Source organism: Diabrotica undecimpunctata, chromosome 10 (genome assembly GCF_040954645.1).
Source record: "Diabrotica undecimpunctata isolate CICGRU chromosome 10, icDiaUnde3, whole genome shotgun sequence".
Classification (NCBI taxonomy): domain Eukaryota; kingdom Metazoa; phylum Arthropoda; class Insecta; order Coleoptera; family Chrysomelidae; genus Diabrotica; species Diabrotica undecimpunctata.
Window position 1 is genome coordinate 37,359,446 of NC_092812.1, and position 14,507 is coordinate 37,373,952.

Here is a 14,507-nt window from a genome sequence, read left to right on the forward strand (position 1 = left end):
GCAACATAATGTTCATAAAACAATCCACATCAACGCGGTTCTGATTTAAAGAGATTCTGATCGGTTTAAACACCGATTTTTTTCCTAGCTTATTAGAACTACAGTACAACATATTGATTTTCATCTAGTGGTTACCGGCTTTTTAGGAATAAAACACAATAACCAAACAATATATTTTTCTTGTAATATAAATTTATTTCGTAAAAAATATTAGTACATTTCCTAAAACTATTAACATATGCACCTACAAGTAGTCTTCTTCTTGGAATACTCAAAATACATGTACTCCTGAAAAAGAAATAATATTTTATAAGTAAAAAATGGACAAAAAAAGTAACAAGATGATAACGATAATGTAATCAATAAATGCAAAGTGCAGTAATTGAAAATTAAAGGGCGTACTACATGTACTTGCAGAATAAAACAGGAGACAACTCGAAAAAGTACAGAAAAGCTTAGAAAGAATTATAAGTCAAACACATCAACAAGCATGTAAAAAGTTTATTAGCCAAATTGATATTGAAGACAAATTTTTGCTAAAAAACTGATTAAACAAATGAATAGGACAGAACAAGTGGAAGTCATTAATGAATAACAATAGAAGCAACACTGACAATCTATGATATTATATAACTCTAGGAGTTGTCTAAACGAGTACTTACAAGAATAAATTTCAGATAGAATTCACCATATAACAATGCAATAACTTATGGAAGTTAACACAATGTTAAAGAATTGAGAATGGAGATCACTTACTACAGATCACCTACTACTTAAAAATGCTACACATCTAATAACTCAGTGTTGTTTGAAATCCAAAAATAAAAGCAGCAAACGACACAAGTTATATCATTCCTCTACTCGATCAACGAGAAAATAAAAGAATGAAGAACAAAATGGATACAACATGTACAGGGTGGCCATCCTATACGCCTGGTCTCTGTACTTAAAACGACTTAATATAGTTTAGGGTCGTAACAGTACAATTTAAAAATAAGTTGAATTATACAGGGTGCTCCAATAAAGAGTGGTAAGTATATCAAAGTTATATATTTTTTTATGGAACACCCTATATTTGATGACATTTTTGAGTTGTCCTTAAAAAATAAGCTGTACTTTTATAAGGGTTCCCTCTACCTAAATACAGGGCAAGTTGATTTATTTCGATTTTTGTAAAAATGTAAAGTTTAGGATCTCTTTCCTTGTCTAAGATAAATACAGACTAAAGTACTTACCAACAAAAACGCACATCCCAATAAAAGTGCTTTGTGCTTTGTTTCAGTAATATTGCCCATCATTTTTAATAGAATATTGTAAGAGACTTGTACCTGATCCCACTGATAAATGATACTTCCTACCTGAGTTGAGCGATCAGGGGTGTAAATCTGAAAAAAATTATTAAACAATCAGTTTTTAGTATATTAAAGTTCAGTTTTTTTTTTCTTCAATAAATATATAATTCACCAAAGGTTATTCACCCAGACACCACAGTTTTGTAGATAAAATAGATATCTAGTGAAAAAATAGGAAAAAGTTCTTATCAAGAAAATACTTCCAAATTCCAAGGCTGACAAGAAAAATCGAGAAAATGGATTTTATATGTAATATTAAACAACTAAATGGAGAATCGGAATAGCCAATGTGGAAACATGTTGGACTACCATGAAAGCTGCTTAAATGTGATAGATGGCAAGTTAGTGAAACCTGAAAATATTACAGAAACAGCAACTGAAGCTGAAAAGAAAGAGTATAAGGCCAAAACTGGTTTTTATAAAAAAGCAAATAGTTACACTAAAAGTTTGATAACTAGTGCTATCAGTGACAACGTTTATCAGAAAATTATGGACAAAGAATCAGCTTTTGATGCTTGATCCGCTCTTAAGCAACAGTTTGAAGCCTCATCCAAAGGTCAGTTGTTTAAACTTTGCTCAGATTTCTTTTCTTTATCGTAGAATGTTTGAGATGATGTGACAACACAAATTGCAAAGTTAAAACTAGGTTTTAATGAGCTAAATAACGGACTTGAAATGAAGCAACTAAGTAAGATACCAGATGTAATGATTATATGCGAAATTATACATATTTTACCTAGTCTGTATGAAAGCTTTAAGTCTGGTTGGATTCTATTAACTAAAGATAAAGACAAAACTCTTGATAAACTAGTTTCTTAACTATGTACATTCGAAAGAAATTTTCCCAACAGTGATTGTCAGCAAGATAATAGCAATTGAGAAGATAGCTTAAGGCCTTTATTTTGGATGTGAAGAATTTGAAATTCTTCATTAAAAGAATGATTATGGTCTAGAAGATGAAGTGCGTATGTAGAGTCTGTTTTTCTATTATTGAAAGCCCTTATATGTTCTGCTATACGTGTGGTAGAAGTTCTACTAGTTTGACCGATGAAGCTTTTGGGAAGTCGCCACATTTAAATTTGCATACTGCACTGTGTAAGTGCTTTTTTTGGATAAGAGCCAAAAGAAAAAGTACTTACACAGTGGTGTATACAATCTTTAATGTGGCGACTACCATTCATATCCAAATCGAATATAGTAGCTTTTATTTGCTATTACAATCTTTTTTACAACATTCTGCAAAAATTTTTATTCCCAAAAGATTAATGCTGGTTTTCAATCATTGTATATTGGCCAAATTGACAACAATTACTTACCTGAAAATTTTGTGTTTTTCCGAACATACACGCAAATGAACTTGGACCTTCTATCACTGATATTATTTCGTTTTTCTTATTATATACATTAAAACTAGCTTTCATTGTCAAAGACATCTTTTGACTTATCGTACCTATTAATTCTCCGGGTGGAATCCAAACTTCCATTTTCTAAAAATATAAAAATATGATATCAAAATTATAACTATACGAGGTATCTATTAACTATACATAAGAAAAGTGTGCTTTTATTGTTTATTTCAAAACTCTACCTGAAGATAACAACAAAATGTACAGTTTCCACATGCCAATCGTCGTTCAAGTATAAGAGCTTCCTGCTGAGTTTTGTCATACAATCTCATGCTAAATGCCCTGCCAGATCCAAAACACGTTCTATGACAATTTGCTGAACTTTCTGTCGCGTAATATATTGTATCACCTCTGGGTACTTTTACTGTATACCTGTTTTCTGAAGAAACATTGGAAATTACTAAAATACAAAAAACAAATAAGTATTACTTATATTTTAGTATAAATTTAAAAAATTTTATTCGGCGAGGATTTGAGCAGTTTTTTAAAACCAATTTAAATCATTTTATACTGCGTTTCAAACGTTAGAATCAGTGTGGTTGTATATTACAAGCGGGTTTGTCATATTTCGCCCATTCTGCGAATTATCATAAATTAATCCTCCTTTAACCATACAAAAAGATTTTTATTAAACCCCTTGAGAGGTTGAATTATTGTTTTGAAAATTGACTAATAATAAAATAGCACAAACCATCAACACTATTTCATCAACTTTCTCCAATTTGCTATGATAAGGAGCATTATCCACCACCACTACTGTTTTTGCTGGCAAACTAGGAATTAGGTTATGTTTGAACTAAAAGTGTTTCTTGTGTAATCTTGGGTGTTTTTCTTTGCCAGAAAAGTTAAAGAAAAGATGTTATGTGTTCTCTACTCTTTTGTATGGTTTCGAAGGTTGGACTTTGACGGATACACTTCTCAAGAAACTGGAAGCCTTTGAAATCTGGGTGTATCGGAGAATCCTACGAATAAGTTGGGTGGATAGAGTTCGTAACGAAGTCGTTTTGCATCGGATGGGAAAAGTTACGGAAGTCGTCAAAACAGTTAAAAATCGCAAACTTGAATATTTTGGCCATGTTATGCGCCACCCAGAGAGATATAATATACTCCATTTAATAATACAAGGCAAGGTAGACGGAAGAAGCGGGCCAGGTCGAAGAAGAACGTTATGGCTTAAAAACCTGAGAGATCGGTTTAACAGATCCTCTGCATCTCTTTTCCGAGCTACCGTCAAAAAATTACTATAGCCAACGCTCGATAATCGAGCTCGGCACATGAAGAAGAAGAAGAAAAGTCAGTTCTGTTAGATTAACAAAGAAATTTTCACATCTTGCATGTAGAAGGACAAAACGATGACCACAAGCTGCAGTAGCTTTTAAGCCTGTAGTCAGGCCACGAACAACTGCATCTCTATGCGATTTAATAGACGTATCTACCCATACGCTGTGGTCTACGTTTACCAATGACTCATCTGAATTAGACGATATTGTAGCTTTCTTCGCGGTATCGACGAATGAATCGTAGGTAACGTATGACGCCATGAAATTTTCTCCTGTTTCTCAATTAAAATCGACTTTCTACAGCGTGTTTCAAACTTAAACTCGATATCGCACAACAAATGATATAGTGTGCTTCTTGAAAAATTGGACAAATGCTCAGCAGCGTTTACTATAGCCAAAACAGAGTTGATTGTCGGTGGTCTATTTTCCCGAAAGAATTGGTGCACTATTCTAGTGATACGGCCCTTTTCTGTCTCATCGTATTTATTTTCACACGATGATAACATTTTACCGATTTCAGACTTTTTCTTCGGTTGTTGAAGACGAGGAGGTGATGCATACTCCTGGCGCACTTTGTAAATACTCCTTTCAGAAACACCACTCATTTCGGACACAAGCGTTATTATATTTGATAATGAATCAATACCACGGCGATCCAAATGATAGTTGGTAAGATTAATGATTATCTGCTTTTCTAAAACACTGAAATGTAGCCCACGTTTCCTTGGAACAATTACGAGCAATTTTTAGAGTTACTGCAACTCTATAGTTTTTAAAACTAATCTGATCATTATGAAAAACGTTATTAAATATGTTTTCTATTCCTAATAAGTAATTATGAACCTATTAAAATCCCATTATTCGTTATGGCAGTCATTGAAAAGAAATTGTTTACTATCCATGTAATTACTAAAAGTCCATTTCTTCTGATATACTTATACTAAAAATCTAATTTTGCGACGGAATTGTTGAGAATATCTGATTGTATGTTGTTCGTACGGTTGCTGTCGTGAAAAGTGAGAACGTTGTCAAGAAAATTCTAATTTAGTTTGCATGGTCCTATCCTTCTCCGCATCACATGTCTGAAATACGCAATAGAACCGTTTTGTATGTGTTACGTGATGGTGATGTAACATTAGTAACAATGACAATAAACAACGTTGGATTTTCTTCGAAAAATTACGCGCCAAATTTTCTTAAATAATATAGTTTAAGTATACTTACAATCTACAAGTTCAATAGTTTGTTGTATGATCAATTGGTTGACATCAAGGAGAAAACCTAGACCACTTGATGGAGCAATAGTTCTTCTGTAGTCTTCGTCAATAATAGAAACTGGTATGGGTCTTCGAAAACCAGGATAATCTGAAGAACAAACATTTTTTAGCGTTAATTTGTACAATAGTGTTATTTTTTTGTTGTTACACTCAATTATACTTATTATACAATATTTGTTCAGAAAGGAGCACCCCATTGCAATTCTTTTTAAAAACTGTTTTTGATGTTTAGAGTCATTTTGAATAAGTAAACATTTTTTAGTTCAGTTAGAATTTTAATAGTTTTATTTTTAATTTAATCACAATTAAAAATAAACAGAAATTTTTAAGAACTGCAGACTTACTTTACGTGCCCCAGCAATTCTAAGTAATTTCTGTTTGATTTTCTTCTTATTTAAGAATAAGACAGGCCTTTAACAACGGTTCATTTATCAACAGAAATAAATATAATATAAACACTTTAGATTTATCAAAGTATACTTTTTTATTAAACAAATCTGATAGATGATAAAGGTAGCACAAATACTTTAAAAAATCGCCATATTGGTAAACATATTTTATCTACAGACACCGACTAATCTAAAGATTAAAATATTACTCACCTTCATTGTTGGTTGGTTGTTGAGTTATGGCACTCTCCTGTTCGTTTCGAGAATAAACTGAAAAAAAGTATAAGTTAAGAAATTGCTTTTCATGATATCTCTCGCCATTTTGCAGAATCACCAGTAGATAAAAAAACTCTAAAAGAAAACAGTAGAAAATAAAAATACACTAGAAAGATCACAAAACAATGACACTCAAAAGATTTATTATAACAGAAATGCATTCATAGACCTAAGAGCCGCATTTGACACGATAGAAAGACAAATTATAGGGAAGTGCTTGAGGAAATAATTGTACCAAATACATTGATAAAAATTATAGAAAGTACTTCCAAAGAGGTAAAAGGAAGAGTCCAAAAGCATGGGAAAGATCGGAAGAATTTTATTGAAAGATACGGATTAACGAAGGAGATAATATCAGCCCTTTACTATTCATAATAGTAATGAACGAATTGATAAGAAATACTAGAGCAAGATTCAATCAACTACAGACAATAATAGGATACCACAAATTAAAAGTAGAGTTCTTAATGTACGCGGACGATATAGTACTAATAGCAGATTCCAAAAATAATATGCAGAAACTAATGAATACATGAGCAGAACAAATAAAAGAACTAAAAATGGAAATAAACGAGGAAAAAGTAAGATAATGATAATCAGCGGCAAAGAAGATAAGGAAAATAATGAAATAAAGATAAAATGTAAAAACTCAGAATTGGAAATAATTATAACTGACGAATACCTGGCAAGTATAATTACCAACTACGGAAAAATGGACTGGGAAATAACAAATAGAGCAAAGAAATCAAACAAGCTATACTATGCGTAAGCCTCAATACTGGGAAAAAGAGAACTTACATGAGAGACAAGGATAAAAACATATAACACAATAGTGATACCGACTGTGCTCTATGCAAGTGAAAATTGGACAATTCTGGAAAAACATATGAGCAGGATAAATGCAATGGAGATGAGACATCTAAGAAGGATAGTTGGAAAGACGAAATGGGATAGAGTAAGCAACGAGACTATTAGAAGAATGGCCAACAAAGAACCAATAATGCATAAAATAGCAAAGAGACAAATGAACTGGTATGGCAATCTGATGAGGATGCAACCCAACAGAATTACAAGAAAAGTCCATGAAGCAAAGAACATCGTAAAAAGAAAAAGAGGCAGATCAAGAAAAAAATCGATACAGCAAGTAGTAGAGACAGGAAAATTAAAACAAAAATCATTAGAGGAATTGAAAATAATGGCAGGAAATAGAAAAGAATGGAATAGTTAGGTGACAGGAAATTAAAATAGCTAGCCCAAATCCGACACCCTGATAGAGTAAAAGGAAGGGGAGAAAGAAAGAAAGAACGAGTTTTGTGACATGAGCACGACTTAAAAATCTCCTATGATTCCACAGGAAAGTGACAAGGAAAGGGTAGATAATTATCAACAACCTCGATCATCGGATAGTACAGTAAAAAGAATTTCTCTACATTTCCATATATTGTCTATTTTAAATCCACGTTTGTCTACATCACATATAATTTTTCTCTGGCTAATGTTATAGTCAGCTGCAGATGGATAGACTTCATGCTGAGGATCCGTATAATAAACGCAACTTTACAGGGGGATACAGTGTTAGCCAAAGTAGCCAGAAGTTGTCCACAGAAGCGAATCTATGCTCATGACCTGGTCATCTTAACCCACGGCAACTTGAATAGCACATGGATGACATTTTTTCTTCTTCACTTCTTCTTCTTCCTCTTTATAAGTAATTCTACTTGTTTATTGGCGGATTAATACCTCTATGGAAGGTAGTCACTCCATCTTTTGCGCGGTCGTCCAATACTTCTTTTGCCGATTGGTGACTTATCTCTTGCTATTTTGACGACACGGGTCTCTTCCATTCTGCTTATGTGGTTATTCCATTCTTTTTTCTATTTTGTGTCCATTCATTTATACACTGTAAGTACATTTTCTTCTAATGTCTTCACTTCACTTTCGATCTCTCAGCGTATTTCCTGTAATTCTTCTCAGTACTCTCATCTTTGCCGTTTTCAGTAGCCTTTGCGTTTTGGCTGTGTCGGGTCTTACTTCTGAGGCATATGTCATTATTGGTCTTATACTGGCATAAATGCTTGACTTCATCTCAATGTTAATGTGTAAAGTATATTGGTTCGGTCGTGATTGCTAATTGTTTGAGGTAAGCATGACTGAGTAAAAGCTCAGGATGGCTAACTAATCTCTTTATGTACAATTCATTACTGAAGAACATAGTAAATATAGATCGAAAGTATCTCAATCACGTACCAGGTAGCCGGTAGATTCTCCTCTGGAATCCCGGTAGAGAGTATATCTACTTCAGGAATAGCAAACCTCCACACTCCAGCTCACAGATTTCCCCGATCACCTTAGGAAATAAAAATTATAGCCAATTTGTTTCGGAACCACATAGCAACAGCACGTCTTCAAAATTGCAACTAAAAAAAGATTTCTTAGTAAAAAAAGGGAGCGAGGGACAGAGGTATATATTATTGCCTCACTCTCCGACAAATGATATGAATATACTGGATATATGAATAACAACAATATTTTATAGAGATGAGTAAAAGGGGGTTAAGGAGAGATCTGTGTCCAAAGATAAACAGAAATTTCATGCCTCTGTCCAAAAAGATAAATAGAAAGTCAATATTTCATGCCTCTTTATAATCTCCGACAAAAAACTTATGGAATATGCTTCAGATATTGTCTATCTGTTCCAATTCCTTTCGTGTAACAATTTGTGGTCTTGAAAAAATACCTTCTACAAGATTTAGCAATCTTGCACAAATTTGACAGTTTTTAAAACAATATTGTATTAAGAGGAAACTAGTATGATTAAACGATAAAGATTAGAGTTCTAATATCAGTAGAAAAAAATGAAATCAATTAAAAACATTACCTGTAAAATTATTTTCTTGTCTGGAAAAATGGTCTAATTCAACATCTGCAAAAATACAACCCTTTGTTATCGATAAATTCTTACATGCCTATAAACCATTAGATCTAAAAAACACTCTTGGCATAATATAAATCTACTATCTACGACCTTGTCTTTTTTTACCTTAGAAATCATTAAACCGAACGATAGATATTTTAAAGGAAATGAGACACTTACTTTCCATGTTACTGTATGCATTTTCATCCTGCATTTTCAATTACAAGCTAAGATACACTAAACTAATACACAAAAGACTAATAGAATGAAAAAGTATTTGTTGTTATCGATATGGTGTCATCTTTTATCTAATCTATGAAAATAATTTAGTTCAGCACATTGTTTTCTACTTGTAATATGTTTCAATTTTTATCTAAAAAGTAAATAATTTTATCAGATTTGTCACCGTATTTTAGATATCGAGGGGCTTTTATCTTTTGATGTATACTAAATTACACATCAAATAAGTTCAGTACGTAAGTTTTTGATAGCTGGTCGAAAGCATGAAAACAACTATTTATGGGACGATTTTTGGTATCAGGACCAAATAAAAAATCTATCCAAATAAAAGATAGGTATATCCAGGATGATGCACGTAGCAAATAAAAGAGTAAGACCAATTATGGACAGAACAACCGCCATCTCAGAAGAAATACAGCTTATTTGGTACGGAAATGTACAGAGAATGACATACCATCGGGCACTTGGGCAAAAAAACGAGGAAGATCGAAAACAACATGACGAAATGGAGAGATCTACGACCAGGAGACCAGTTCGATTGACGTGAATGGAGACTGGGAATCGAAAGACGCAGGGCATTATACACATAGTTACGAAAGTTATGCATCATCCCTCGTATTCACGATTTTAACACTTTTATAAATCCGCATCCTTATCACATATTTAATAGGCCTTTTTCATATAAAATACAGTTTTTATATTGTTTATTTGATTTAAATACCCATTTAATTGATCTGGTTTTGCCAAGGTGTACACATTTGAAAACGGCGTCAGGCCATGAAGTTTATTGCGCCTATTTCTCAAATCTCTGGGAAACAAACCACGTTCCAGTGGGTTGGAAAAGGGGTAACATTATTAAGTTTCCAAAAAAAGAGCAACCTCACACTGTGAAAAAATTGGAGAGGAATAACCTTGCTTACTGCAATAAATAAAATCTTCACGACCATCATACTTTCAAGATTAACAAGATTGAATTTTAAAGACAAGTAGGCTTTAGACCAGAATCATCCTGCATAGACCACACTAATACTGTGAGGGTAATAATGGAACAATCGGTTGAATGAAACACACCCCTATACATGGTTTTTGTTGACATCGAGCGAGCCTTTGACAGCTTATCACAAGCTGCTTCCTGGAAAATTTTAGAGCTAAGAAACATCCCGCATAAAATAATTTCCATCTTAAAGTCACTGTACACTGAGGCGAAATGCAGCGTGATGCACAATGGAATCAACAGCGACGAATTTGACATACTTACTGGACTCAGACAGGGATGCGTGCTTTCTCCGTTTCTTTTTAACATAGCAGTAGACTATGTTCTCTCCAAACTAGACTCCGACACAAGAGGGATACAATGGACGTTAACCACATGCCTAAGCGATCTGGAATACGTTGACGATATCTGTCTGTTAGGACAAAGGTTCCAAGATGTGGCTGATTAATTGGAAACACTTTCCACTGAAGCCAATAAAATAGGTTTGAAAATCAATATTAGTAAAACTAAATCCATGAGAGTAAATACAAGAAACAACACGCTATTTACTATTAACAACATGCAGATTGAAAATGTGAAAATCTTGGAAGTGTCATAACAGAAAGCGGAGGTACAGAGGACCATATTCGTATGAGGATATGATAAGCTCAGCAAGCATTCAGCATGCTCAACCCTCTTTGGAGATCTGGGGAGTATACTACAAGGACAAAGATCCACATATTCCAGTCAAATGTCATGTCTGTTCTACTCTACGGATGTGAAACCTGGAAAGTGACAAAAACCCTTACAGATAAACTGCAATTGTTCGTATTTTCTGGCCAAACATCATCGGAAACGAAGATCTACTACACCTGACCGAACAAAAAGGGTAGCACATCAAATAAAGTTCAGAAAGTGAGGTTGGATTGGTCGCACACTCAGAAAAAACAATTCCAGTATTGCAAAGATTGCCCTAGCGTGAAATTCCCAAGGAAGAAGAAAAATAGGTCGCCCAGTACAAACTTGGAGAAGATCCATCATGGAGGAGATAAGAGGTCAAGGAAAATCTTGGAACGAGGTGAAGGCCTTAGCGCAAAATAGAATCCGATGGCGCGTTTTCACTGAAGCTCTATGCTCCGCTTAGGAGTTCAAGAACCAAGAATCGTAATTTAATTGTTTAATCGAGTTGGACCGTGCAAGAATTTCCTTTCTTTTGTTGAAGAAAGCCATTCAAAGCGATTCGTGACGGAAAGAGTGCGTGTTTCTCAGAGTGATTTTCACAGATATGGAATAGGTTTCTGGAGACAAATTTGATACAGACTAGAGCTCGCTTTGGTAAACCCTAAATTACCAATGAGCAACAGATTAGATATATCAGAATATCTATTAGAAGATATTCTTCTACATCTGTACCAGCCCTCCAAAGAGACTTCAGGCATGCTGTAGGAGTCAGAGTATCGTTGTTTACAATAAAAAAAAGAATTCTAGAGTCCGGTTTGAGGAGTCATCCAGCAATAAGAGTTCTTCAGCTACAACCTATATATGTTGTGCACTGTCTCCAGTGGATTCAAGAATACATACTTCTCACTCAACAATTTTGGATTTTTGTCCTTTTTTCAGACGGGATCAGAATCTGTTGGCAATGTTATGTTTTGGGTAGGTATTATGGTAGTTGGACGCACTGAATGGGTGCTTATTGACGGGACTCTAACAGGACAAAGGCACATCACACAGACTTTAGAATCTCATATGAGAGTATGGCGAGGAGCTGTGGGAGTGTTTATGAGATGGGATGGTAGGATTCTATATCGTCAGTGGTTTTTCGGAATTATGATTGTACATATTACTTTCCAGGTAGTAGGAAATCGAACACCAAGAATTACATTTAACTTCGTTCATTGATGCTGTTAATTGTAGGTCTCTAGATAGCAAAAGACTTTTTTTCTTTTTTTGATGTTTATAGTGTGTCTAATATATTGATAGTCCTTGTTGTTGTTTTAAGTGTTATTTTTCAAAAAAATTAATTTAATATACACAATCATCACAATGAACAATCGGTGCTTTCTATTCGTTATATATTTTAACGAACATCTTGACCTAGGAAAAAGAAAAACTATAGCAAATCTTCTTCCAACCATTGAAAACCTTCGAAGTGAATTGGTTCCAAAAGATATTTTTTCTTGTTCAACAACAAAACTTCGATTATTCCTTAATGTAAAGCTAATAATCCTAATTATAACATCATTGATAAGCGCCGGGCATTCATGGAAAGCAGTAGAACGATTTCTTTAAGTAATGGTTATAGAAATTGAAAGAATATAAGAATGATTTTTTTAATAATGCGGGTAGCGGGTAGACATTTTTTTACGATCCGAGTAGAGAATAGGTCTACTTCAGGGAAGTGACCCTGCTCATGCGAGCCATGTTTTACTCTCACCTCATTACTGAGAGAAAGCATGTCCCATCACTTTATCCTTTCAAAATCTGGTTTTCTCTTTCCTATCCTTTCCTGATGAAGGATAGAAATGATCATAAGTACCAGCTCAAGGCAAGGAAGATATTATCCTGGATCGGCTTGAAACTGGACTACCACAAGCATGCCTGGAGCAGTTTAAATGCTTGTGATATTGCAATGGGGAAGAGAACAGGAAACCATCCCATTATTATTCCCTAGTTGATTCATAATGGCACGGACATATGATAAGGTATATTGATCATGGTCCTCGCATACCAAGATCCGATAGGAGAAGACATGCACACACTGCTTTCCAGCACGTCATCCAGAAACATCCCTGTGACAATAAAAAAGAATAAGAATTCGATCAGGCGTGAGAATATATTGAGGAAATGTTTGATGACAAAAGATGGAAAAGAGCTATAAATCGATATAAGAATAGGAAAGCAATCAGGCTAGATGCAATTCCCAGCGAAATAATGTAACTACTCGACGATAGAGGTAAACAATCTCTTCAATAAAATATAGCAAACAGGGCATATACCAACAGAGTGGCTACTGTTAAGATTGTAATGATTCCGACAAAAATAAACGATTATAATCATCGTTCCATCAGTCTAATGAGCCATGTACTGAAAACTTAAAATACTGCACTCGAGAATTTACAGTAAAATAGAAGTACAACTAAGCGAAATACAGTTAGTTTTCAGAAACAACCTTTGAACCAGAGAAGCAATATTCAGTTTGCAGATCATGGTTCAAAGATGAACGGATGTAGAACAACCGGTATATATGTGTTTTATCGACTTAGAGAAGGCCTTTGACTGGGTGACCCATGACAAACTGATAGGTGTCTTGAAATAGGTCAGAATTGATAACTGAGACCTATATACTATCAAACATTTGTATTGGCATCAATGTGCAAACATACGAATTGTTAGTGCGGAAGCAATAGATATACGCATCTACTTTTTAATATCTACTCCGAATTTATCTTCATAGCAGCCTTAGATAAAGAGGCAGGCATTAAACTCAGTGGGATTAATGTCAACAATCTCAGATACGCAGACGACACGGTACTTATTGCTTCCAATGAAAAAAAAATGCAACGATTTATAAATAGGGTTACCGAAACATGTGATAAATACAGGTTGAAACTTAATACTTTTAAAACAAAGCTTGTCAGCAAAACAGATTTACAACCAATGAACATCAGATCCTGTGTTAATAGTTAGAAAGAGTCATCAATATCACCTATTTGGGAGCTAATATTAACCATTACTGGGATATAAACAAAGAAGTAAGAATACGCATTAAACAATCCAGCGCCGCCTTTTATAAACTAAAGAAAATTCTTATTAACAGAGATATTGCATTAAATCTTAAAAAACATTGTTGTATGGCATGGAGAGCTGGACTCTTACAGAGACACTAATGAAAACGTTGTAGGCCTTTGAGATGTGGATCAATATTTCGACACCCAATGAGACATCCAGAGAGGTATAACCTTCTACACATAATACAGAGCAAGATCGCTGGAAGAAGAATCCCCGAACCGAAGAAAATCGTCCTGTCCGACACCCGCTAATCTGTTTCGTACTACCGTAAACAAAGTTCTTATTGCCAATATGATCACCAATGTTCGATAGGGTACTGAAAGAAGATGAAGAAAAAGAATGATTGTATACAAAATATAACAAAGTATGAAAAAATTAAACAAAATATTGTACATTTAGATGAAATCTGGTTTGGTACTCATGACACCGTAAAAAAATGCAGCAGGACAAATAATAATAAAACATGTTCAAATGCAACAGTAAAAGTATTTGTAAAAATTCTATGTATACACCTTTATCTGCTTTGTCCAAGTCAGTTTTAAGTTTTTTTTTATTTTTAGTTTTTTTTTTGACGATATAAAAGACGAACTGCAAGTAGTTCTATGTTT

General features: G+C 34.1%; 1 protein-coding gene across 2 annotated transcripts; it reads right to left on the reverse strand.

Annotated features, from left to right (window-relative positions):
* Window positions 1–174: 174 nt before the first annotated feature.
* On the reverse strand, window positions 175–9,227 carry LOC140452339 (phospholipid scramblase 2-like). Of its 2 annotated transcripts, XM_072546524.1 has the most exons (8): window positions 9,075–9,203; window positions 8,859–8,903; window positions 5,918–5,974; window positions 5,263–5,403; window positions 2,941–3,158; window positions 2,669–2,839; window positions 1,236–1,385; window positions 175–288 (listed from the first exon to the last, which is right to left on the reverse strand). In XM_072546524.1, the coding sequence occupies exons 1-8, from the start codon at window positions 9,106–9,108 to the stop codon at window positions 232–234; spliced, it is 873 nt and encodes a 290-aa protein (XP_072402625.1). In that variant the 5' UTR covers window positions 9,109–9,203; the 3' UTR covers window positions 175–231. The 2 variants fall into 2 exon arrangements, with proteins under 2 accessions (XP_072402625.1, XP_072402626.1); XM_072546525.1 differs by lacking the exon at window positions 8,859–8,903 and having other exon boundaries at window positions 9,075–9,227.
* Between the last annotated feature and the right edge of the window lie 5,280 nt (window positions 9,228–14,507).

Bases quoted from the DNA above. Each gene is read 5' to 3' on its own strand.
- LOC140452339 (XM_072546524.1), bottom strand. From the start codon at position 9,108: ATGCAGGATGAAAATGCATACAGTAACATGGAAA. The intron at 3,159-5,262 runs GTAAGTATACTT...TTTGTATTTTAG, and splicing joins AACTATTGAACTTGTAGATT to TAATTTCCAATGTTTCTTCA. The intron at 289-1,235 runs GTAAGTACTTTA...TTTCTTTTTCAG, and splicing joins TGGGATGTGCGTTTTTGTTG to GAGTACATGTATTTTGAGTA.